At 39.4% G+C, this 27943-nt stretch overlaps 1 protein-coding gene across 7 annotated transcripts in view; it reads left to right on the top strand.

Annotated features, from left to right (window-relative positions):
- NYAP2 (neuronal tyrosine-phosphorylated phosphoinositide-3-kinase adaptor 2) overlaps positions 1–27943 on the top strand; it is a 313460-nt gene that overhangs the window by 196358 nt on the left and 89159 nt on the right. For 5 of the 7 annotated variants that reach the window (XM_032354996.1, XM_032355000.1, XM_032354997.1 and 2 more), the window contains one exon: positions 15549–15652. In XM_032354996.1, coding sequence (XP_032210887.1) covers positions 15549–15652 — 104 coding nt within the window. Of the gene's footprint in view, positions 1–15548; positions 15653–16187; positions 17267–17555; positions 18523–27943 lie in introns of those variants that run through there. The other 2 variants (XM_032354999.1, XM_032355002.1) reach the window with 2 other exon arrangements.

Here is a 27943-nt window from a genome sequence, read left to right on the forward strand (position 1 = left end):
GCTCTATGGACTGAGCTAATCATGCTCCATCCCCCTGCCCTGTTATTTTTAGTGCAAGTAAACCATGCTTTGCAACAATGTTAGTAAATTAATATTTTGGTGGGAATGATTTGAGGAAATTATGTAACACTGCTGTATCCCAGTTTTTCTATCTTTATAAAAAAGATACAGAAAATCTCACTGTGTAGGTCATTATGAGGATTAAATTTAAAAATGCATAGAAAAGCCTGGCATAAAGCTGGCTTATAATAACTAGTGAGCCCACAGTTTATTCCGTTACCATTCGATTTTACTGTAAAGGTTTAAGATTTTTTTTCTAGAACCAAGACTGAATGTTTCCTTTGGAAAGTGCAGCTCAGTGCAAATGTGATACAGGGTTTTCTCTAGATGCACATAATGTAACTGGCTCCAGGATCACTATTACCGAAACAGCCCATGCTTCATTTATTTGTGCACTTTCCAACAAAGATTTTAGGCCAGTGCCACGGCTGTTTTGGGGTTCCCCTGAGTCTATATTCATAAAATTTGGAGAAAGGATCAGGTGCAGGCTTTAAGACTAGGTTACTGCATTATACAGAGTTATCAAAAAAATCTTAATCTCTCTTACAGTATTTCTGTTCTGCTTGGTAGCAATGAATGGGATTTAAAATCATGTTGCCAAGGATGTGGGAAACATAAGAAAATACTGATTGCTCCAAATGTACACATATCCTTCCATAAATATCTGACTTGTCATTCATTCATCTTTTCATTCATTCATTCCCTTTGCATTTATTTTCTAACATATTTATTCAGCTCTCCTCTGTGTCATTGCAGGGGCAAGGTGCAGAGGGGTAGAGTGTGCAAGGCAACAGTGGTAGACTAGACCCACACTCCCAGTGCACAGTCTAACAGGGAAGACAGAAAATAAAATAAAAGATTCTAATAAATGTTATGAGGGGGAAATACTAGGCACCGTGACATGATTTATTCTCTGGTGATTCAGACAGGCTTCCTGGAGAAAGTGATATTAAATTTGATGCTGGCATGACAAGTAAGTGCTAGAAAGTAAGAAGGGTAGTGTGTTCCCTAGAGCTCACTCACTGAAGTGTGGCTGAAAAAGATTTGCTTTTAGAACTTGATTAGTATTAAACATTTTGATATGGCTGTGTAATTCCCAAACTATATCCTTTTTTTCTTTTTTCCATTTCTTTATATGATCTGGCACTTTGGGGATGCATTATGGTCCCAGTACCCTCCTTTCCTTGCAACCACACCCTTTGCAATGTGCTTTCAGAGCTCCTTATCAAGAAGTAAGGTCTACTCCTTGAATCTGGGTTAGCTTTGGGTCTTGTCCTGACCAGTTGAATGAGATGAAAGGAACTGTGTGCTGGTTCTGAGCCTCAGCCTCAAGAATGCTTCTACTTGTTCTCTTCCAATCCTACCACCACCACATAAACAAACCAGAGCTAGCCTGTGGGAGGAGGAGATACGCGAAGGAAAGCCAAGAGTCTTCAGCCTTCAGCCTGCCAACCCCCAAACACATGAGAAAGCATAACATGACAAAGCGGAAACACCTCCTTGAACCACAGCTGACCACAGATGACAAGTGAGCCCAGCCCAGACCAGAAGACTCCCTCAACCCATTCATGGGCTCATGAACAAAACTAAATGAGTGTTGTTTTCAGTCACTGAGTTTGGGTGTAGCCTAAAATAATTAACTGAAATGGATATCACGGTTTGTTTCAGATTTGCTGATTTTTCCCTCAGACGGAGATGCTTTATTCTGATGATTATATCAGTAGAGAATGTTCCCTGAAACACAGAAAGTCAGAGTAAAAAGTGATCTTCACTTTCTGCTTCACCATCCCATGTTTTAAAGCATCATTTTTGACTGCTGTGGTTATGCTCTCGAGCTTTGTGTTGCTAGGAACCATGAGTTCTCTCTCATTTTTACTATGCAGCAAGAACAAACAACCAATCTGTAGAGTTCAGGCCCCCGCCGTAATCTGGGCTTTGCTGTAGGATGTTGACTAACTTCCTGCTTGGCTCCCAGCAGCCCTGAGCAGCTGTGGGCTTTAGCGTCTACGACCCTCCAGGCTGTCATTCTGTACCGTGGGCTTAGGCACCAGAAGACAGCTCTCCACATCTGCTCTACTTCTCAGTTATAATTGGGTGCATTGGTTATTTCCTCCGGGAACACCGGCCAGATCCCGTTGCTAGGTTCTGCACAGTATTTTCACACTCTAGAGTTTAACACTCTTTCTTAATTCTCGTAGTAAACACATAGCAGAATTCTCATTTGGAGAGCCTTCAGAGAGCAATGGAAGTCATATCCCCAACAGCCCACTTTTATTTCTCTGTGGAAAACTGTGACTTCTGCCTACTAGAATTTGTGATCACCAGAGAAATTGTTGTGTTTGTATCTCTGCTGATACTGGTGATACGGCTTTTAGAAACCAACCAGCAAAGGGGAACGTGGGGCGAGTTAACCTTTTTAAATAGCCAGAATGTGTCTTTACAGGGTTTGAAGGTAAATAAACAGGGTATAACGTGCAAAATAATTATTTTATTTATTTATTTATCTATCTATCTATCTATTTATTTATTTATTTTTAAGATTTTATTTATTTATTTGACAGAGATCACAAGTAGGCAGAGAGGCAGGCAGAGAGAGAGAGGAGGAAGCAGACTCCCTGCTGAGCAGAAATCCCGATGCGGGACTCGATCCCAGGACCCTGAGATCATGACCTGAGCCGAAGGCAGCGGCTTAACCCACTGAGCCACCCAGGCACCCCAAAAGAATAATTTTAAAATGGTACAAGGTAATTACTCTCATACTGCAAGGCAGAAAGCTAGACCACAGAAGCAGAACTTGCAAAAAAAAAAAAAAATTGATCAAAATGAATTTTGTTGTCCTTAAGTGAACTCCCCTCTCTAGCCTAGGAAAGTGGTTGCAGGCCGAGAGACTAGACACTAGGTATTAGGGAGAATTGGGGATAGACTGTGTGTGTGTGTGTGTGTGTGTGTGTGTGTGTGTGTGTGTGTTTGAAAGAGAGAGAGAAAGAGAATGAGAGAGAGATGAGTCTCCACTTTTGATAGAAAACTTCCCAGTGGGTAATCAAGAGAGGGAAACTGATGGGACTACCTGGAAATCTCACTAATGGATTCTAGTCATTGAGGAGACACAATAAAATAAAAATGATAAAGATTAGCTGAATGGCTGCTGCTCACAGAGCAGAAGGTTGTCTGGCTGGTAACTCTTTGGCCACTGATGGTGTGTTAAAGATGTGCATAAAGTGTGTTTCCTGGGGACCAGATTAAGCCACAGAGCCACCTACGGGTGGTTTCGGTCATGTGACTGCTCAGAGTGGCAGGGACTCTGAAGGACGTGGCTCAAGGTGCCTGACAGGAAGCACAGAGGGCAGACAGCAAGGGGATCAGTAGGTGAGAGACAACCAGTCAAGGGGGGCCTTCTGGGTGCACTTGAAAACACCCCAAGAAGAAGGATATTCACCACCTTTCCATCCCTATTACCAGAGAGTGAGAAACATTAGCTCATGCTAGTGTCCGTGAAAACCTTTCCTACTCCCTCACCTCAACCCCTTCCTCCTAGCTCAGCCCCTGTGAAGGCAGACATGGGGAGGACCAAGTTAAGGGCAAGTTAGGGGTAGCCACCTGGAGATGAGGTAGAGAGAAATGTGGTCTCCTCTGTGCCAGGAACAGGGCTAAATGGGCCAAGAGAGAAGTGTTCTTTTGAAACAAAGTTCAAAATTGTAATTAATGTAAAAAACAAGGCATTTGAATTATTATTCTAATAAGACTTTTTTTTTTTTTTTGACTTGAAGAAACTGAAAAAAGTTGAATTATCAAAATAAAAAGGAAATTTCTGGAAGTTGGCCTAGCGTTTAACCAAAAGACAAGAAAGGACTGCCTGCTACCCCACAGCAGGTTAGAACTGGTTTGTGGGGTGAATAGAATAACATTGCTTTCTGATTGCATCTGAGGTCTTCTGTGTTCCAGTTAAGTATACAAGTTTAAAGAAAACAGAACTTGATGTAATTGCAAAGTGTGCTCTGAGATTATTGCAAATTGTATATAAGCTGAATTATGGAATTTGTTTATCCCTTTTACGGATCATTTGTGACCCATTTTAAAGAATGCCTTATATGGGGGCGTCTGGGTGGCTCAGTTGGTTGAGTGTCTGATTCTTGATTTCAGCTCAGGTCATGACTTCAGGGTCATGGGACTAACCCCTGAAATGGGAACCATGCTCACTAGGGAGTCTGCTGGAGATTCTCTCCCTCTCTCTCTCCCCCTCCCTGTGCCCCTCCTCAACTCATGTGTACACGTGCACACTCTCTCAAATAAATAAATCTTTAAAAAATAAAATAAATAAAATATTACCTTATATTTATATGCTATGTGTTAGCTTTTAAAATATTTTCATAAGTGCTATCTCATTTGATCTTCACAAGAACCTATGTATCTGTGACCTGTTGTTATGACCTGATTATCTAGGTGACCAAACCGCTCAAGAAACTCAAGAGAGGGGTTCCTGGGTGGCTCAGCGGGTTAAAGCCTCTGCCTTCGGCTCAGGTCGTGATCCCAGAGTTCTGGGATCGAGCCCCACATCCGACTCTGCTCAGCGGGGAGCCTGCTTCCTGCTCTCTCCTCTCTCTCTCTCTCTCTGCCTGCCTCTCCGCCTACTTGTGATTTCTGTCAAATAAATAAATAAAATCTTTAAAAAAAAAAAAAAAAAAGAAAGAAACTCAAGAGAAATCAGGTGAATTGCCCAGATCCATTGGTATGTAGCAGATTCAAGCCAAGAAGTAGATTTCAGGCTTCTGACCCTTAGGACTGCTCTCTTCCCATGATTTAATTAGACTGGGTTTCCCTCTTTCCACCTCCGTGCTTGTGAATTCATTAATGTGTTCATCCATTCATTTATTCAGCTAATTGTTTTCGATATGAAGTTATCAAGCATTGAACACGTATGTGGCATTGGGGGAGATTGCCGTTAACAAGAAAAGTTAAAAACGCAATCACAATCTGTAAGCAAAGCCAATGAGAAGTAGAGCGCACTTCCTCTTGCGTGTGTTACACAGCCCCTGGGTGACACGGGAGCAGCGGTGTCAGGTGGATGAGGTATGAGAGCGCAGTGTGGTGCAAGGAAGCCGAGGGCCTGATGGGGGCTTGGCCCGTCTGGACACATCGCTGATTCTGGTCTTACCTAAGAATGACACGAGGCCATTTATGGATTTTAAACATGGGGGTTGTGTGATCAGATTTACCAAGTCAGCTAACGTATCCTCATCCTAAACCAAAGGAAACAGAATTATGAAGATAAGTCCGCTGCCCCAAATAACCTGCCTCATAAATCCGAAGAGGAAATGGTTTCTCTGCTCCGAAGTCCATGAAATTCCTCTGTTCCTATAACTGAGAGGTACTTATAACTGATTGTTTTGAGCTACCTAAAAATTCATTCTCAAACACCTGAGCCAGCATGTCACCCTTCCCCCACCCAGAAAAAAACAAAAAGCAAAAAACAAAAAACGCAGCAATTTATTATGTGTGTTTGTTTTTCTTTAGTTCCCTTATTTACTCATTCAGCAAACTTCTCCCAGTGAGAACATCTGTTTAACAGCACGGTATGTGGTGATGACAGATGACCTCTGTCTCCGAAGACTTTCTATCTGCCTTTGATGGGGTCGATTTCAAACAGCACAAGGGCATTCTTGCCCCGACCCAGTACGACAGGATGCTGGACTTGGTTCTGCATCAGTTTGCTGAGTTCTCTCTAAACCATTTATATTCTTTTTCTAATTTTTTTTTTCTACCAGTATGGTTGGTTTAAGTTATGGGAGCAGTATGGAGTCAAGGAATTTGATGATACTAATTGGTGCACATCTGTGTGTGTGTGTGTGTGTGTGTGTGTGTATGTGTGTGTGCATGCGCACGTGTGCGTGTAATCACTTACAGCTTTCAAGCTTGGGTCTTATGTGATCCAATTTGCAGAGTCAGCTAACTTATTATCATATGCTATGTATAACTCTCTGTGTGAGTACACACACACACACACACACACACACGCACAGTTCCTTAAACTGGATTTCTGCTAAATATATGCATAGACCATGATGTTGTATACTATCCAGATACCCTGAAGACTGGTGAGAAAAAATACAACTTGAGAGTAATTTCGTTCTTATTAGAGAAAATTCTGAATTTCTGTGTACTTCCTGATTCTCTTGGGGAAAACTAGTGAACCAGGTATGAACAACTCAGATAGCACAGAAGGTACCATCACCTACTTGCCTCTCAATAGATTAATCCTGTTTGAGAACCACAGTGACAATGCACTGGCTGTACGGTTGACTCTAGTGATAGCTCCTTGTACCTTTCCCTGTGGGGAGCATGGATCCACTCTGTGGCCTTTCTCAGAGGAGTCCGTCCCCTGCCTCCCAACCCCGACCACATTGCTTCCCAGTTGTCAGCAGTTGACTTTCTTTGGAAAAGCCCTGTGGGTATGCTGCACCAACAGCATCCACAAAGAATGCCCTGTTCTGTGAAAAGCCTTAGTAGACATTACAAAGAAGGTTCTTTCTGACTTAGGCTGGGCATTTACAGAGACTAGTTCTGGAAGCTTTGTCAGCTTACCAGAATACATACCAAATCAAAGCACTCCCACCTGCTGTCCAAAACAGGCACTACATTTTTCCCCTCCTTAGTTTTGTTAATATTAAATTCCATTGAAGTCTGGTCAATGAATTTTGGTCTTTTTGCTGGAAACTTGGAAAAAGTGAAAAAATGGGAGACTATGCTTTTTTTTATTAATGAGAAGTGTATAAATAATTCACCTTCACCCTAGCTTTTTTTTTTTTTTTTTAAGATTTTATTTATTTGAGAGAAAGCAGGATGGCAGGGGGAGGAGAGGCAGAGGCAGAGGGAGAAGCCAAATTTCTACAGAGCAGGGAGCATAATGCAAGACTGAGATTACTGGTTATGTTGCTCTCCAAAGGAAATTCAAACTGCTATTCCAGAAAAATAAGAGTGAATGGATTCTGGACAGGTGAAAATAGCAGATGACCGTTACCTCTCCTAAACTGAATTTCGAAATATTTTTTGTCCTGTTTTAACATTTACTGCCAAAACTTTTACCAATAATTTTAGAAAATTTTAGCAAATGACAGACTTGTTATATGCTTAATCCTAACAACACTGTTACAAAAATAAAGTACAGAAAGTAGATCAGAAAGGAGTAAGGGACGTCTGGATAGCTCAGTGGCGTAAATGACTGACTTGATTTCTCAGGGTCCTGGCATCAAGCCCCACACAAGGCTCCATGCTCAGCAGGAGATCTGCTTCTCTGTCGCCCCCCCCCCCCTTTCCTGCTCTCTACCCACTCTTGCTCCCTGCCTCTCTAAAATAATAAATAAATATTAAAAAAAAAAGAAAGAAAGGAGGAATAAAAACAGTGACCTTAATAAACTAAGCTCATGATCGATCAAGAGTATTTTTGAGAGCATTTCAATTATTCCAACAGATTTCATTTATGAATGTCAAAGAATCAATGGGTGAGTCTTGGAGCTTGCTTCTTATTGTAAGTGATTTAAAAGTGTCCTGAGAATTTGGATGACTTCCCTTGGGTCTCAGAGGCAGGTAATAGCGTTCCTTGGACGTAGCCAAAGAGACCTTCTTAGGGCAGCATTTCAAAACTGGTTGTTCCCAAATCCCTTGAAGTTTTCAAAGGTTTTCCCATGTTTCTGTGCTTCAGCATGGTATTTTCCTCTGTTTCATTTTTTTTACTACTCCAATGGCATATTAATTGCATAAAAAGTTACCTTTTTATGGGAACTCTTTGGGTACTGGCAGACTTATATAAATAACTGTTCTCAAACTCTTCAGTCTCAGGACCCCTTGTGTTCTTAGAATTTATTGAGAATTCCAAAGAGATCTCCTGGAGTGGAGGTTAAATTTAACATATGGGTTAAGTATAACAATCCTTATCATATTAGAAATTAAAATTTAAAATTTAAAAATGATTCTTTAAAAATAATAAATCCATTATATCTTAGCATAAATAACATTCTTTCATGAAAAATAGCCATATTTCTTAAACTATAACAAATGGTGAAGAGATTAAAATAATTTTACATGTTTGTAATTTTCTTTAATGTCTGACTTAATAGAGCATAGATTCTTATTTATATCTGCTTTGGATTCAATCTGTTGTGATATGTTGCTTTCGTTAAAACATATGAAGGAAATCTGGCTTTGTATAGATGTGTAACTGAAAAAAGGAGGAATTTATTAATAGCTCTTTCATATAGTTGTGTATATCCTTTAATATTCTACCCAAACTCAAAGGATAACAGTTTCATAAGGGTTAATTACATATCAATAAACTCATCATGTTCTGTTACATTAAAATCCATTGGTCTATCTTGCAGTTTAAATGGGTCTTTTATCCATGCATGATTTATAACATCATGCTTTTAGGAAGTATCAGTTCACAAAGTCATGCAAATCTTCCATATGTTGACACATTTCATTACAAAAATCAATACAGCACATTAATTAATATTACCACTGATCTCCTAAGAGAAGACTTTAAGTATTAGGATGCTGTCAAGCTCACAGTGGTGCATACAAGCTTTTCAAAATTTTAGTTCCTGCTTGAAAGCTCAGATTTATCATTGTCCACAAATTCTGTCAGTTGTCTTCCTTAAAGCAATCGACTTACTTCATTCATTTTTGAGAAAATATCTGCCAAATATTCAAGTTTGTGTGGCAGTGAAAAATACCTGATTACTGGAAATTGGTGCTGTTGCTTTGATGTGCTAAGGTAACAGCAGATTTATCCAGAATTGTTTTTAGACTTTCAGTGAATTCGTCAACACACTGAGAAAAGCAACACGCATCTTACTTAGTACTTCTTTGAAAATGGTTTTGACCTCATGTCACCACCTCCTCCCAGGATCTTGGAGATTTCCAGCTGTTTTGCTATAGAGTGAACAAACATGGCCATTACTGGAGATCACATTCTTTATGTTTATAACGGACAGTGGTTCAAGACAGAAGCATAGGTCCATGGCCACTGAAGTAGAACCTGCTCTAAGGAGCAAATGATATTGGACCAAATTTTGTCTCAAGATGCTTGCTCTTAAATAAAGCACAGAAACCAATGGTATAAACAGAAGACGTCATTAGTATTGATTTTTATTTGTTACGAATAAAGAATTTTTACATTAATAAGGTGGGTGACATATAAAATTGGATCTTTATTTTCTTCCCTTTTGTTATTTAAAAGTGAAAGATAACATTTTAGAAACAGATTAAATTATTTTTGTTATGTTTTCATTCCTTATATCAGTGATGAGAGGATTTTATTCTATTTTTCCTTTTTTGTTTATTCTTTTTTTGCTATCATAACACAAAGTGAAATTTCTATCCCCCTGGTAATATACATTTGATCTTGATACAAATCATGATATGTCTTTTTGAATTTATATCTTGGTAGATGGATTTTCTTTATGTAATGATTTTAAGAGGCATATGTTCCTTATTAAGTATATTGCTTTATACACATATATTGTAATTGTATTTTAATGTGAAATGAAGTATTTTTGAAGACAGAAGCACCTTTTTGTATTCAGCTAAAGTGATGAAGATCTTAAGGGTGTTTCAGAAATTATATATTAAAATAAAAGAGGCTGTCAAAAAAAACCCCAAAATGGTTAATGCTACACTGTGCTATGCTTCCCTGTAAGAAACATACCATGCATTGAAGGGTCTAGGGCATTCCTGTGCAATAGACAGTACGATTTATATTCTCTCTAGATAAGAAGGTGGAAGGTGGTAAGAAAATCTCAGTTCTTCAGATACTTAGAAGGAATACAACAGGCACATCTTACTCTACCTGCATGTACTCCTTTCTCCTCTATGCAATGGGTCTTGTCATTCTATGTGCACCATTGGATCATAAACTCTACTCATCATGTCTCTACCTCACTTTTCTTTGGATTTTAGATTTTCACCAGAATTACAATATTTCCAAGAAGAATCAGTTTTATCAACAGTTTTACTCATTGGCCCTGCAGATAACACCAGGATGTTGGTCCATCATTATTGGATACTCATTCAAAGCTACACAAGACTCATTGAGAGGAAAACTGGAGAGAAAATATCTACTCTTAGAGTAGATTTTTGCGGCCTGTCAATTTTTTTTCCCTCCAGTCACAAAACCATCACAGCAATGATCGGACTTTTTCTCAATGATCAGATTTTTTCAATGATTGGATGTTTTCTCTTTTCAGTTTCATACCAACAATACTGAAGCCTATGAGTTTCTCAAGGACCTACACAAATATTGGATATTAAAAATAAATAGTAGCACCAAAATTCCTAAATAAAACACCAGATTTAATAGTAATGAATATTTAATTAAATCACTACAAAATGTGACATTAGGCCCACTTAATTAATTGTTAAATGTATTACTAAAACAATTCTATTATATTGGAAAACAATTTATAGATTAGATGGTGTAATACTGCAAGGATTCCTGAGTGTGCTTGATTACTCTCCAGAAATCATAACCATTCATGAATCAATTGGATTATTCACAGTCCAATAATTTCTGAACAAAACTGTAAAAAAGCATTTGAATTATATATAGAACAAATTACATTTAATGTGGGATTTGAGGGCACCTTACATGTTTGCTATGATGTACAATAGAAACTTTAAAACAAAGTGGGAGCCATGAAGCTTTTAACATAGCCCTGGGACAACTGTCTTTTATTACTGAGACACCAGTTTATCTCAAATAATATATGTTATTTCCAAGAAAATGCCTTCCCTAGAAATGAAAGTAGAGTTTGTAATAAGCACACTTTGGTGTATTTTTAAAAAGCCTTGACTCTTATGTAGCCTTAAGTTATTGATTAGAAACTTTCAGCAATATGACTGACTTGGGGAAATTATGATATGTCTCTGCTACTACAGAAAGATACAGTGTATTAGAAAAAAAAATAAGACAGAGGAAAGATATGTCTCTGCATTTGACGGATTTTATTTCTTTGATGCTAGATGAAAGTGCTTTCTTTGGTTGAAATGCACTAATCTCCTGGTTCTGTGTAGATGCAGAGGTGGAGAAGAGTCATTTGTCTGCTTTCTGAAAGCAAAGAGAACTCTGATACTCCTAATAGCGGGGCCGGCTGGGAGACGATCCTGTAACAATATCAAGGACATGATTTTGAAGAGAAATCCAATTCACCTTAAAGGGAAGATGAGAAATGATTGAGAAATGACTCTCTTTAAAACAAAACAAAACAGTGATAAGTTGTGCCCACTAAGAATAACAAGAAAGAAATATTAAGTCACACAGTCCACTGGGGACTTATTCAATAAAAACTTTAAGATGATCATGAGTTATTTCTCTGGAAACATCCCAGGATAATACTGATGAAGTTCTAGGAAATAGGTGAGGTTCAGTGGGGTGGAGGCTGAAGCCGCAACCAAGAAAGAACTCTTGAGACATCTTTGGTGCAAAATGGTGGTTTATTCAAGCACAAGGACAGGACCCGTGGGCAGAAAAAGCGCGCACCCTGGTGTTGTGAGGAGTGGCAGGTTATGTACTATGGAGTTGGGGGAGGTAAGGAAAAAGGGAGGTTTCAATAGAATTTTCATATGCTAGAAAGGACCTACAAGATACCTGATACCAAAGGCCTTGCCATTATCAAGGTCGCTTTTCCCTTCTTAGCAAGGTATTAACGTTAGATTATTGGAAGATTCCTAAAGAATGTCACGTATGTCCCACCCAGCAGTGGGGGTGGGGGAAGGTTGCAGGGTGTCAGCTTTTGCTTTGTCCTTGGCCAGCCTTCTGTTCCCTCATCAATATCTTATGCCAAAAAAGTTCAACAAAGTTTTTCTTTTCTTTCTTATTCTCTTTTTCTTTTTCTCTTTCTCTCTTTCCACCCTCTTTCCCTTCCTGCCTCCCCTTTCTTTTTTTGTTCTTCCTTTCCCCCTCTGATTCTCTTTCTTAATCCACTACCTTTTTCTTATTCCTTCTTACTCTCTCTACACTGGATCGTCAGGAAAATTTCATATACAATATCAAGTGTTACTTCTAGGATGATGATAGAGTTTACAAAGCAAGAAGTTTTCCTTGAATGTAGGATAACAGGTGCCTTTTAGTGCATCATCAATCTCTTAATGGAATAGAGTTTTTCTTGGGGGAAGAAAGTTCTACCTTAGATCTCTTTTTAGGCACACGTCCATTGTTTTTGAAAAAAAGCCTTGGCAATTTTGTTTTATATTAGCAAAATTCAGGAAGAAAACTTATTGTTTTTAGTGTCATGGTTCCTAAGCCTTCCTGTTTAAGGCTCAAAGCACAGTGTATTTCCAAGGGTAAGTGAGCTGGACGATTTCACATCTATGTCACAGCCCGAAAGAACCTCAGTGAGGCTTGGCTATAATCAGAATCTTTTCTAGGATTTTTTGGGACTTCTTTAGACAATTCTTTTAGTCAAAGGAACTTTGGCGGCATCAACATCATAAAGATTCATTTCACCAACTTGGTTACATAAATACCATAATAAACGTGAACTATGTTTAAGAACCATGAAAAACTGATAGAAGATGCAGAATGAGTGAGATAAAGATAAACCCAACCCTCAGAATTTTAAAAATTAAATTAAAAAATTATTTAAAAAAACACGACACCATTTAGTGGCAGTGTTACGCAGTGTGTGTATATGTTTCTGTTTGCCTGTGTAAGCACGTGTACATAATGAACTTAAAGGTCGTAGTGTTAGTCTGCTGCTGTAGGTAGAATCGTAACCCATAGGAGCCATGTTGGGAGGAACAGTTGACTCCAATGTAACCTCAACGTTAGAGTTAGCCCACAGGGTAGTTGGCTAGTAGAGCAATCTTCTGTGTGTAATGGAGATTTAATGGCTCATACTGGAATACCCAAGAGGGCTTGATGAGCTGGGACATGCTCTGGATTGCTGTCCAACGAAGTAAGGAAAGACCTTTCCAGGTCATAATGAAATGGGGAGTTTACATGGATTTTGGTACATCTCAGTCTGTTCATTAGCGATATCAGTGTCTATGTTCGAAAGAGGCTGGTTAAGTCAAAATCTGACTGGAAACCTAACAGGAGAAATTAATCCCTAGGTACACTGGATAATGTAAAAGGCCTTCACTCATCAGATAATCTCCTTAACATAAACTTGAAAAGGACCTTAAGTAAAGAAATATTATTTGCCATCCTTTCTTAGGGAAAGATACTGAATTTTCTGACTCCAAGTGACTAAACGTGTTACCACAGTAAGGGGATACATATAGAAACGTTGGCCTTATTATAAAAACATGTCAACCAGGATTCTGATGGATGCGTTATGTGTTGCTTTATATAACAAAAGGTGATATGCTAAGGTATGCAAAATTTATGCTTCCTGGGAAATGAACTTAATTTCTAAATTACAGGGATAGTTTATGTCACTGAATAATACTGTTATATTTAAACACCTTTCAAGAGTGGGTGAGTGGGGATGCCTGGCTGGCTCAGTCAGTGGAGTTTGTGACTCTTGATGTCAGGGTCACGAGTTCAAGTCCCACATGGGTGTGGAGCCTATTAAATAAATAAATAAAGTAGGTGAGTAGATACTAGAATCATCCACATAAAACCAAGGAAAGGAGAGTTTTCAAACTTCGTGCCTCCTCTAAAATGGATCCTAGAAGGTCACAGGCCTTTGAATGAGAATCACTGCCTTTGCAAGTCAGAGAGCTAGGATTTGAATCCAGGCCTTACAGCATATTCCACATTATCTTCATTGCCTTCACTTATTTTAGGACTTGCCTTAACCTTTTCTAGGTTAAATTGAGTGTTTTCAGCTAAAGAAAAGTACGTATTAATTGAACATGTATTATGTGGTCCCCACTAACATAAGTGCTCAAAGCTGCAGCGAGCACGACAAACATGGTGTAAGTGGTCAGGTGGTCTCGGAAGAGATCTGGGATGCTTGACAATAGGAAGGACGCGCTGAAGTTGGTCTTTGGAAATAGGTAAGACTTAGTCTGATGAAATTCCACACAAGGGCACACCGTGAGGTGACGGACAGAGGCAGGACTGAATGCAGAAGTTGAGAGAGGGGACAGTTGCATGTGCTTTGAACAGCAAAACAGTGCAAAGAGAGTGGATCTGATCAGACGAAGCTACATCACAGGAAGCCTTTGAAAATTAGTCGGGTGTGTTTGAAGTGTTTATCATATGAAATATGGGGTAAAGGGAAAATTTTGAACAAGGTAGACGGCTTTAAAGTAATCTAGGAAGCTCAGTCCATTTTGTTCAAGTTAGTCTTTTTTAAGATTTTTAAAATTTTTTTTTAATCTGAGAGAGCATGAGAGAGAACACAAGTTGGGGGAGGGGCAAAGGGACAAGCAGACTGCCCCACTGAGCTCGTAACCTACACAGGACCCTGAGATCATATCCTGAGCTGAACTCAGATGCTTAACCAACTGAGCTACCCAGAGTTTTGAGCAGAGAGATTATGGGGGTTAGCTGGGAAGTTACACTCACTCACACACACACACACACACACACACAGGCAATCTTTATAGCTAATGCTATAACTCTATAGCGTAACCTTAGAATTAGAAATAATTTGAATGTGGTCCAGTTAGAAGATGGAACATACCCAACACTGAAAAAGTAACAGTTAATATTAAACAAAAGCATGGTGTCAATTTTCATTGTATGACTTTTTTCTTCTCTTATCAAATATCTTCAAATATATATGAAAATTAACATCCTCTCGGTACCTTGTTGGATGAAGGGAAGTCTTTCCATCCCTGAATTCTAATCTCCGAAGTATCCTGTCCATGCCCTGGACAGCCCATTTGGGCTCCTGAAATGGAAGAAGAGGTAGGGGAAATGCCTTTATAATTTGGAGGAAAAAAAAAAAAAAACACTGCTATTATGAAAAATGGCAAGAGTCTTAGAAAGTGGTTATAAAATCGAAAGTGAATAGTGAATCAGAGAAATGCTCCACTGAAAATATGATAAAAATATTCAGGACAAGCACAGTGATATTGATTTCAAAATTAGAAAAAAAAAATAGGAGGGAGGAAGAGAGAGAGTACGGAGGGAAAGAAGTTTTGGAGAAGGTGACAAAGACATTTCAGGACCTAGGGGACCTACAGACCAATTCTAAAAAGAGAGTACCTAGAGTGACTCTGTCACCTGCTTTTTCCCTGAATGGGGCCCTGGCTCTCGTAATCACTCTGTAGAAACTAACCCTAAGTGAGGTAAAATGTCCGAAGGAACAAAGAGCTGGACTTCTGTGATTTATTCTTTATTTCTAGAAGCTGACTGCAAATAAAGCTTCTTTTAGACTGCGTGGTGATGACATCATTCCATCCCCCGCCAAAGACTAGCAAGCGTCAGAAGCATTTGAGGATTTGAAAGACCATGCAGCAAAGCAGAACGGGGATCCGAGCACTGTTTGTCATGGCCGATGCCTCTCAGCTAATGCTCTGCCTTCTCCCCCTGTTCACAGAACCGAAAGTCAGCTGCAAATTGGGCCGTTCTGCCTCCACGTCAGGTGTGCCCCCGCCATCGGTCACTCCTCTCAGGCAAGCCGGTGACCCGCAACAGAGCCAGGTACCATCATCGTTAGCCAATCGTGATTGACTTCCTGTGATGCAACATGCCAAACGCTTCACCTCTGTCTGTCGTGTGTTGCTGTAGACAACTTTTGCATTTGCTTTTATTTTTCTATGTGTGTATGGGTGGAGGGGCTAGTCATGACAGTCTGTGTTCTCATCCAAAAAAGGACAGTCTTTCTTCTCTGTGACCGGTGAAACTTTCTTTGCTGTTTGTTACCAAATCGTTTTTTCTGTCTCTGGTTCCCATCATTCTGTAATATGAATGTAGTAAACTTGTACTGTATGTATTGGCTTCGCGGTTATTTTTTTAACGATTCTTTCTCTCTTCCATGTTTTGTGTACTTTTATACTGTCTCTGAAAATTTATCAACCTTTGATAAATTTACCTACTTTGTTTTGTGTAGATTTCTTTTTAAATGTTTTGTCTACAACACTTGCACAGATGTTGTCAATGAATTTGTACATACCTTTTACCTCTTATCCTATTATACTGTAATATTTGTGGCCATTCTGCTTTTATTTCTATTTAGCTTGGAGCATGATTGTAAGACACTGTGAATCTCGATGTCCTTATAAATATTCATATACCAACTCATCCGGATTGAACACGGCAGCTAGTCTTCTTCCTTAGGCCATAAAGACAAACTGACCAACCAGATAATCTAGATATTTACCAAAAACTATAGACTAATAAGGCGATCTTTAAATAAATGACTTTCCTCTCTTATCCCAACATCAGAAATGTTCTCAGAAAGAGAATGTAAGTGTTCATGCATGGTAAATAAGTTTTCTATTATCACTTGGAGAAAAGAGTAAAGAAATAAAGGCATAAACTAAAATATCATTTAATCCTTTACAGGAACAGTATGTTGCTCTGATGTTCATTTGGGTACATGGTTGTCTATGGGGAATTCAGTATGGGGAAAATCATGACACATAAATGTCTATCTGTAACTCACCCAATAACAATTCAGTACATCTTCTTAATTTGTGAAGCTTAATTGTTGTTACTGTTAAGTATTATGGGTGTTAAATAGGATAATGTCATCCTGGAGTGATTTCTCTCCGCTTCCCGGCTTTAATCTTTGTATTCATAAAACTCTTCTGAAATAGTAAATTATGAAACTAGCAATGGTACCTCCATGGGAACTGTCCATTACTGATTAGCAAATTACATATTCATCAATTATTTAAAATGTCAAGCTATTTTAAAAACATAACTAAGCAGAATAATTGCTTTTTTTTTTTCTAATGGGGGACATGGTGCTTTTTAGTATTTTGGTCTGGCTTAAATATGCACAGGATTTGATTTATGAATATATGCGACATCTATAAACATGGAGAGATGAGAAGCCTCTCTCAAGGACATCTCAAGTGTCATTTAGAATTCCTTGTGTCTTAATTTAAAATGTTAAATGCTTTCATAACTTGACGTATCCAGCTCGAACACTTTTTGGGCAAAAAAATAAGTAGAAACGATAAGATAATGGATTAATAAATAACACAATTAACCTCACTAAGATAAACTGCCACTTCAGTTGATTTAAAGCCATTTCAAAAATGTTACATTTGCCAAATTTAAAGTTTAAAAAGCTGGATACAGAAAGGAAAGAAATTTAGCTGACTGTCAGAAAATTGCATTCACGTAATCGATTTTCTAAGGACATGTATCTTGCTATTACATTACCCTCAGTATCACAGAGTGGTTTTCTATTCTTTCGTTTTCCATTTTTTTTTCGAGTTATCTTTATAGTTGTTTCATCTTAAGCCCCTTTAACTCTCAATGAAAGGAGGTTCTTGGGGTAAACTTCTGGAATAAAAACAAGACATAATGTTTGTGTCTTTGCATTATCAACTGTTTGCTCACCTGATGAGATACTCTTTATTCTTCCAAATAGAGCAACATGAGAAAGCCCTTTACGTTGCTTGCACTCTGTTAGTTTCCCTACAAGCTGCAGAAATCATGGCATGTACCCATAAAGTAGATGGACCGTCACAGCTCTGAACTAGAAGGCGAGCCTCTGAGACTCTCCTCTGTGGCTTGTGACCTGGTGTAGTGTTTGCCTATCCCTATAATCTGGAACTAAGGAGGTCAGCACGGCTCAGAAGAACCCTGCTTTGCACCCTGTGACCCAGCTTTGAACTAAAGTCCGTGGCTACTTACTGAAGATCCACCTCTCACCTAATTCCTGGGCTCTTGACTGAGATATGTCTTTAAGTAACAGCCAGGATGACACTGCCCTTTGTTTGGTAATCCATGTCGACTGGCTGACTGTAAGAGTGAATATTCACAAACCAACTTGGATATGGAATGCTTAGCATTATCAGACAATCACCTGCATCACCTCTTAAGCAGTTCTTCTGATACCAGGATTCCCAACAATTATTTAAACACATTCATGCCTGATAGGCGATGAATCTGCTTCTTCCTGGGAAATCATGGAAAAGCCACATGATTTCTTTCAAACAAACGGAAGCAATCGTTAATCCCTAAAATAATTCCAACAGTGCTTATCAGCTGAGGAACTTGGCTTTAGGATGTCTGTGCCATTTTAGCCATGTTAAGGGACATTACCATTCGTAGAGGAGGAATTGTGTTTTCTTTCAGATTGTTTATTCGTATCTTATCGTTTTCCCATTTCCTCAGTGCAAGTTTTTGACATACCCTTACATGCTGTGGTAGGAGCTTTCTAAGAAGTATTATAAGAGGGGCATATGGAAGTGCTTGACATTGGTCCAGCAAAGAAGTACAGAGGTGCCCACAAGAGTCCCCCTCCCACAGCCTAGCCAATAATGATGGCCACCCCCCCAATTCCTGAAGAATCTAGAGACAGCTGTGACTCACTGAGCCACAGAGGAACCTAATAATAAGAATAAGAATTCTTCGGGCGCCTGGGTGGCTCAGTGGGTTAAGCCGCTGCCTTCGGCTCAGGTCATGATCTCAGGGTCCTGGGATCGAGGCCCGCATCGGGCTCTCTGCTCAGCAGGGAGCCTGCTTCCCTCTCTGTCTCTCTGCTTGCCTCTCCATCTACTTGTTATTTCTCTCTGTCAAATAAATAAATAAATCATAAAAAAAAAAAAAAAAAAAAAAAAAAAAAAAAGAATAAGAATTCTTCTTATTATTAACAGTGACTGTCCACCATGAGTATTTGTGTATTAAAAGAGGTCAAGATAATGTTTCCTTGGTTTTGCAATCTTTGGGCCTCAGATAACCACAGTAGACCCAGGATTTGTAGAAATGTGTAATCTTATCTGACTGGATGTTCAAAATATGTAAGAGAAAATATAATGCTCAGGAAAGAAGTTGTAAAGCATTTATAGTATAATATTATTTGAAACTCAGAGAGATGAAAACAATTTTTTTTTCTTTCTTCATTCACTCCAGAAGAAGTAGACTAGACATGGGACAAGATATTTCCTTGGAATTTTATTGCAATGTGGCCACATATCTGGGCCTTTTTCTTAAAACAAATCTTCAGAAACTAAACTGAATCTCTGTTCCTGCTAGGAAAATGCCATTTTCTTTCCTTAGTTATAAAAGTAAAATGGCATAAAAGTCATATTGAACTTGGAGTGCATGTAACTTTCTCTTTTTTTCTTCTGTAGTAAAGTAGAAAGCCATGTGTTCAGAATAAAGGGTGTGGCCACTTTTGTAGATGGTAGAAAATGATGTTCATGTCGTTCCTCTGTATCTGGCCTGGAGCAAGCCTGTCTCTTGGAATGTGACCTCCATTCCATCGGTGATGATGCCATCTGTACTCTTTCTGGAGCAGGTGGTAAGAGAGAAGCTGATGCTCATGGTCTTGGGAAAGCCATATTTTCTCTTAGGAATGGAGCAGCTAGAGTGTGTTTCCACAGAAGTGCCAACTTTCCTTGGAAAAATGTTCCCAAAGAGTGTTTGTATTTGTTTTTCAGAGAAGGAAAGAGATAAGCCCTATATCTCCCACTATAGTACACACTCACGTCACCCCTTCCATTTCTAAACACGTAGGCTCCTTCTGACACACAAGATCTCTCATACTTACACATACATATACATACTTGCTCACACTTCCTCACTCATGAGTGTACACACTTTGCATTTGTTAAATGACAGTGGAATCAGGGAATCACAGAGCAGTGATCACATCACATCATATCACAAGTTGCATCACAATAACAGTGACCTAAGCCTTGAAATGAAACTTCACCTTCTCCTTGAGGGTAGTTTATCCTTTGAAACTGGATTATCTCTGATTATTCTTAATCTCGGGGAAGGGTTAGGAAAAGGCCATCTGTAATTTCCTTTGGACACACATTGCGAAGGCTGACAGACCCAAATCTCTTTAGAAATCTCACGGTCACCTCCAAAGCCATTATCTCCTATTTTGTGGACCCCTGATACCATGACAGATACCTCTTCATTACCTAGGACAGGCCTTATCCCAGCTGCTGGTCAGGCGAGCATGCCCAAGTCCTTTCAACTTGCCCCTTCAGGATGATTTCTCAAATGTTTATTCCTTTCAGTGCCAATGCTCTGGCCTCTTTCCATACTCCTAACATCCCCCTTTAGTTTGATGACCTTGTTGGAACATAATGGAAGCCAGCCCTGGGCTGGCTGCAGAGTAGAGCATGTTCTCTTTTCCCATGGATGCCATAGATGTGTCTGCACACAAGCATCTGGCCTGCTTCTGTAGGTAATGGAAGAAATGTTGGGGTGTCCAAAGCTTGACACATGTACAGCATGTGTTCTGGCCATGCCTGAATGTCAAAAATTGTTTTTTAGATATCTAGACAAAAGGAAGGTAAAGCATCCAGAGACAGGGATTAAGGATCAGTATATGTGATTTTGTGACAAGGGCTGTGCCTAGTTCTGAGGCATACCAATAATAGCCAAAATATTGTGTGAGACTCAGTGATCTTTTGCTGACTGACAAAATTTCTCTCTTGATAAATGTCTCTTTCTATATATCCTTGAAAAACGTGTTTTTCTCACAATCTAATTTTGTCCTTGTCTTTAGTTTCCTACCTCCAATGCAGTGGGATGTGTTGATTTGCCCCCACAGCCTCAGTAGTGCTTTGTCTTAAAGCTTTAAGAAGACCACTGCTCTTTCTCAGGATCTGGGCTTTGTAAGTTTTGTGAGTTCTGGGCTTTCATTTAGTTTTCTACAGTCAGAACATTTGCACATAAAACTTCTAGGAGCATAGAAAGCATAAGGAAAATGAAAGACAATGTGAGAGTGAGTATATTGACATAAATGCTCAAACAAGGGCATAGCAAGGAATTCTGTTTTCATCTTCTCCACGCCTACCTACATCTCTGAATAATGTAACCTTAAATGGTATGTTCTAATTTAACCTCACCTTCCATGCATAGGATCAAGTAGAAAAAGTAAAATAAACCTTAAGAATCTAGAAGTTTCAACAGGGTTTTCTCTTCAGAATTTCCATGCTACCATTAGCATGGATAGAACTCGTTATTTTGCCAAGACTGTTCGTACTTTATTCTAGCCTTAAGTCTTGTAGACCTAGAACCTATGTACTAAGAGGTTTAATATGATCAGTTGTATATACATTTTTCAAGTGCTTTCTGTCTAGGAGCTGAAGTTTTGTGGTGGACGGGAGAGAACAGTGTTAGGAAGGGAGGGAACTGGAGAGGTGGTGGGAGGGCAAGCGCCATCCCAGCTTCACATGGTGAAGGATCCTCCTCTACCGTCCCTTGCTCAGGTGTTAAACAATCTTTGTTGTGAAGACCCTGTGATTATTCCAGTTCTTCTTATGAGACCTGACCTGAGAGTATATTCTGTGTTATGTTTGTACTTGACATAGCTGACTGGATTATATGCTCATGATTACAGTGCAGGAAGGAAATGGAGGAAAAGCAGAGACAGAACACACAGCCAAGCATCCAACACGGAACTCACTTCATTAGCACACAGCTGCCCACCACAGAGCTTCCTTCAGGCCATACAATATATTTAAAATGACTCCTATTGTTTGCTTCATTCTGCATACAACTTAATTTGACATATATTTCCAAATAAGTAAAACCCAACAGGGGTACTTGGAAACCCCTGCTATGTTTACAATACAACATCATTACGCTAGAGGAGGGTTTATCTGTACTAACTTCAAATTGTAAAATAAGGTGTTATGTTAACAAAGATTATGTTACAAAGAAATTATAATTGTTATAATAATGATGTTTACTGAAGAGCCTGGATCTAGCCTTGTGACATGTGGAATAAATTAATATTATAAGTAAGAATGTCAGTGTTTATATTGATCTATTGCCATGTATTACGGCAAAAGTACGTTAAAATAATGTGAGTGCCAAAACACGAAAACAAAAATACGTTATCTTATGTGTGCTGTCAATAATCCTGTCTGATTGCTTTATATGAATGTTAGCCTTTACTACCCATTGACACTCTCTGTAATTAATTTCATATTTAAAGAAAAAGCAAAATTTTGTGATTGCTTTTAAATAACAGACAAATCCAGTAATATGTGTAATGACATTGGCATTACTCTCAGATTGTTTTTTACAATACACTGCAGGATAGCTAAGAAATTTGACATATTATTTAGGCATCCCATGTTAACTTTTGTATATTTCAAGGAGTAAAATATCTGGGAGTCACCTTTTAAAGACCAGTAGCTTCATGACCCATCTTTCAATAATACCATTATTGAGTAGAATTAACCTAAACAAATTTATCCCTGTGCTCTTATGCCAATTCCTACCTCCTCCCACCCAGAATAATTTGTCATTTTTTCCCTTAGGGCAGGAGGCAGGGTATAACAAACAAGAGGTTGTTCTCTAAGAATTCATGAACCACTTGACACAAAGGGGTGGGGATGGGGGCACAGGGGCTGTGAGTTTCCATCCTCTGACTCAGCTGTAGTCCCTGATTCATGCATGCGTCTTCCTCAGTGTCAGAGTCTATAACCTAACCCATCAGGCCTGCAGGTAAAAAAGCAGCTTACGGATATACTCCAGCATTCTTTAACCCATGGAGAAGATAAAAAAATTGTTTGGATTCCTTAGATGAGGTTTCCATCATAAAAACTATGTGCCATTTATTGTCATCTCTGCTGTGGACTATGCCAGGAGATTTCTCTCTACAGTTCTAGCCTGTGGGTACTGTTACCATCCCACATTCCAACCGTGAGTACTCCGTGGGTACTCGAGTGCCTTGTCCTAGGTCTGTACCTGGTAAATGTCAGTCTGTGATCTTAGGTACTCAGCTACTTAAAGGATGAAGGACTTCTTTTAGAGTCCTAAATCTACCAGTTAGTAACTGGTGAACTTGAATATATTGTTTTCTTATCTGTAAAATGGGCACACTATTATCTGCCCTGGATGGTGATTGTCATCATGAGGATTGAAGAGAACATATGTAGGGAAAGCTCTGGATGGACAGACCAAAAGTGCTAGAAAAATACTCATTCTTCTCTTTTCCCTTATAGCTTTTCCTTCTTCCAAACTCACTCCCCTGCTTGCTAGGAAATGCTGAGTAGGAGTTGTCTTAATCAGTGGTGTTCTGAAGGGGGTGGGCATGGAGGGAATGGTCCATCCACCCTGTATCACTGACCTTGTTTAGAACCACTGGTGCACCGTGATAATAAAAAGCACAGACTTTTAGCCACTTTCATTACGGATTTTAAATTCTCTAGACAGTGGATCTCCTCATTACCAGCATCTGAGATGGACTGGTTTCTCCCACCCCCTCCTCAGTACACTTGATACAATTATATTCGTTATTCCTTTTCCAAATAGGAAATTAGATACTCGGTTATTTACCATACGATAGGAGTCTCTATCTGGCATTTCTTCTTAACACCTGAGCCACCCAGGTGCCCTGTACTGGCATTTCTTCTTAACTTATAGGTCTCATGTGTGGCTTGGAAGCCAAATGAGTAGAAACCAACTAAGGTTGCCATTTCAGAAAGGCCACCTGCCCCCTAATACTATTTACTCTCCTGTTTGAGTGAAAGTGTGAATGAACAGAAAGAAAATGTTTAGGCTGCAGGGGAAGCCCTTACCAGCTGGGGTCAAGACAAAAGATGGAGATGCAGGATAAATTTGCTACCAACATCAACACTTAAAGCTTCCACAGACCATAGTTGTTTTTTATTTTGTTTTGTTTTGTTTTTTGCTTGTTTGTTTTTTAAAGATTTTATTTATTAATGAGAGACAGACAGGGAGAGAGGCAGAGGCAGAGGGAGAAGCAAAATCTTCCCTGAGCAGGGAGCCCGATGTGGGGCTGGATCCAAGGACCCTGGAAACATGACCTGAGCTGAAAGCAGACACTTAACCAACTGAACAAGCCAGTCACCCAGACTGCAGTTTTAAGTGCCTTGTTCTCCTAGATGCACATGCATTTATCCAAAAGTGTGGATATTTTATTATATTATTTTGTTTTATTATAATATTTTATCCCATCATATTGATCTGACAGTTCTGTATTTTAATTCTTTTTTTTTCCTTTTAATGAAAAAGCATTCAGGATATCACATTATAAATTGTTATGTACACCCAAGGCCTGAATTTTAACCACATTCTGTCTTGCAGAGTGAATGTGCATCCAGTCTCACCCTGATACATGGGTGTCAGGGGGTACCTCTTTGTATTTCTTAATCAAAGTTAGAGACAATGGAATCTATATATATTTTTTCAGACCTTTGTAGCCTCATTTGTTCCTCTTCAGATGCCAAAGGCATTCTAGTTTCGAAGACTAACAATAATATGGACATATTCAGGAAAGTAGAACTAAAGATTTTAAATCTGTGAGTTTATTCCTTGTGTTTTCAAGTTGATCTTTCAAGTTTCCAATCCCATGTCAATTTTATTAAATAATTAGATAATAGAGACCCCAGAAGCAGGGGGCAGTCAAAAATATTTAACTGCTAGACTTATTCCAAATGTCCACTTGATACTTGAAAGTGATAACTTTGGCTCAGTCTAAAGAACAATTTCCAGTGTATCACGGTGGAGCTTGTTGGAGTTGAATACAGGTAGATAGCCACTGAAGGACCATTAAAGCTTTCCAGGTTGCTAATTTCGTTTGAGATCTAAATGCCACGGTTGTGTTCTGCTGCCAGTTGTTAGCAGAGGTCCACAGAAACGTTTCCCATCACAGGCTGTAACTATTGAAATGATTATCAGGCTGCAGAAGAAGCTGGACCAAGCTAGCTGGGGGGAAAAGTAGCATAACATTAGGTGGGCCCCTAGCGCCACCTACCACCCAAAGTGTGCATTACAGCCAGACCTTTGATTTTAAAAATAATTGAACCAAATAACACTGATTTATGACAGATAAAATATGTTGTTTGCCAAAATAACCATAATACTTATTGAAACCCAGAATAAACATATTTTACGATACTTGTTTTGGATAATTTTCATGACTTAGTCTTGCAATTTTAGGTTGTCTAACTTTTAAATATACCTTCCTGTACTTCTAGGGGTGGGAGGGAATAATGAACCACAGACAGGGATTTCTGAATGTTATGCACTATTTATGATGAGATACAACTATTTTCCTCAGGACTTATGACGTCTTCTGTGCATTGTAATTTCCTAAATCCAGTCTGAGCCTCAAGGAAAGGAGGTCATCTTTTCCTGTATTGTATTCTGAAAAGAAAACTGGCAAAGGGAGCTTGTCTGGCTGAATGGCAGGATTCCTCTTGACTGCTTTTGTTCATCATGGACATATTTGAAACATATTGCATAAGATTCTTTACAGAAAAGAGAAGTCTCCTTAACTAGTGGGTAAAATTACCTCCAAGTCAACTTACATGTGGATCAGGAAGAAATGTGTAGGCTATATTAATGTTGGCTCAGAGTTACACTACATTTGACTCAAAAGAACAAATACCCACATTAAGAGTGCCTTATTCAAGAAGACCTAGAAATCTTTACTTTGTACTCTTAGCTCACCTGCCGGACAAACTGTTATTCTTTGTTCCATGCTGCAAATAAACATTATCTTTCTGGTTGAAAGCATCGTCCTCAAATAAAATAGACTTCCAATATGGCATTTGTTGAGGGCTTACTATGTGCCTGACACGGTGTTCAAGATCTTTTATTATCTAATTTTATTCCCATAGCCTATAGGTGCAGTAGATAACGTTATCCCCACTTCACTGATGGGAAAACTGAGGCTAGAGAGTGTTTTACCTATTGGAGATCTTATACCTAGTAGTGGCTATATGGACATGAGGTGTAAGCCCAGTGTTCTATCTACTCAGTGTTTGTTTTCTTTTCTACCAGAAATAGCTGCCCTTCTGAACTTGCTCTCTTCATAGAACTCACTTTCTTTCATTTCTGTTAATGCCATTCATTGATTTATTTAACCATTCTTTGATTTTTTTCAGGTCTTGCCTTTGAATGCCTCTAGATTAAAAGCTAATTTAGCAGAGGGTCAAATACAATTTAGACTTCAGCTGAGCAAAGTACCACCTAAAAAGAGTAGGATCTCCAAGAGAGAGGTGGGGCTGGGAAGGCAGCTCCTGGAAGGAAGCTAGAAGTCATTCGTTGTGTCCTTCTCCTATGGACGGTGTGGGTGGTGTGCTGTGTGGGCACGAGTGTGTGTGTGTGCATGAGGAGTACATCTTACTCCTTTCACACGCTGAGAAGAAAACGTACCCCCTCACACACATGCACCCCTAAACGCGGCTTCTAGAGCACCCAAGGAGATTTAACCAACAGCACACGAAAGACGGATCATGTATTCACCGAGATTCATCCAGCTTCTCGGCTTGCGTGGGGAACCTGGGAACAGACGGGGTGGGGCGGGGCGAGACCAACCATACCGTCACTTCAAAGCCCTTGTTTTCTAAAGTAAATGCTGCATTAGAGCTCGTTATAGTCCCTCGTCGTCAGCTGTTTTGACAGGGATGGAGTCTGGAAGGCGGCAAGTCAGGACTTCGTTCCTGGGAAATGAGGCAGTTAGTTGAAGGACCAGAAAGCCTCAGGAGCCATCATACCCACCCCGTCAGCTTTGCATAGGAAAGGCTGGAGGCTTTTCAGGAGAAGCCCCGTGAGCCAGTCACTGATCATTCAGGATACAGCTAGGCAGGAATGGGGTCTGTGTTGTCCCTAGTTGGATAGTCACCTAAATAATGAAACAAGGAAACTTTGGAGAAGTCTTACGTGGGAAGCACTTCACATTCCATGCTTGCTCTCCCCGGGGCCTCATGGAATTGCCAGGTATTTTGATTTCTATATCCATATGAAATGAGATAATGAATATGAAATCACATTTTAAGCTAGAACGTTTAAATGCAAATGCTTATTTTCAGTCATGGATTATTTAATTATTTAACATGTAGGCTTTTTTTTTTTTTTTAACATTTAGCATTGTTTGAGCAAAGATGTACAGGGGACTTAAGGGTGCATGGTGCATTAGGGGGAAACAAGAGAAGCTGCAGGACAAGATAGCAGGAGCCACTCCAAGAGCTTCATGTGGTGGCCTCTCTTAGACCCAAAGGTGGCTTGCAGAAGGATCATGCTGTCTTATGACAGGTTCATGCTTTTCCCACCTTGGGTCCACGCTCCCCACCTGTCACCATATCCAACCTCCACACCCACAAGAGAGTGCTCTGTGTTTGTTGACTCCTCAATGCAGAACTCTGTAAAGTATGCCCATTGCTTACAGGATGGAATAGTAACTGCTTTGCATGGATTTCAAGCCCTGTATCATGGAGTCCTGGTCTTTCTGTTCAGCTTCATTACCCAGCAGCCAGTCTGGTACATCTCAGGCTCATCCACTACCTTCCATGGTTTTCTCACAAATGCCCCAGGGATGCCTCCAGGATTTGCCTAAAACTGAACTTCTTCTTGGAACACCCTCCCTAATCCTGGGCTCCTGGAAACCATGACTTACAATAGGTCAAGTCTGGAATCAATTGTGTTCTTGCATTTCATGAGGCTGCCACCACCCTCCCAAGCATATCTTCCTTCTTCCTTATCTCCCCTGTACTTTATACTTAGTGTGCCTTATTTTTGTATAAAGGAGACCGTGGTCTGAAGCATGTAATCTTCTGTTCTGTTACCTAGAAAAGTCGTCTGGGGAAAGGTCAGATAAGATAAATTCCTTTACTATCAGAGTGTTTAATTTGCAGACGTGCATTGGAAATTGCAAAGAGGAGACTATGACATGTCATGCTTATGTGTGTAATACATACATGTATTAGAATGTATTAGACCCCCTCTTTTTTTTTTCTTTTTTCCAAAGAGTATCTCTTTTGATTCCAAAGATATAGATTATAATTGTTTACATTAGATCATAGGCTCTTT

This window comes from Mustela erminea, chromosome 8, assembly GCF_009829155.1.
Source record: "Mustela erminea isolate mMusErm1 chromosome 8, mMusErm1.Pri, whole genome shotgun sequence".
NCBI classification, from domain to species: Eukaryota; Metazoa; Chordata; class Mammalia; order Carnivora; family Mustelidae; genus Mustela; species Mustela erminea.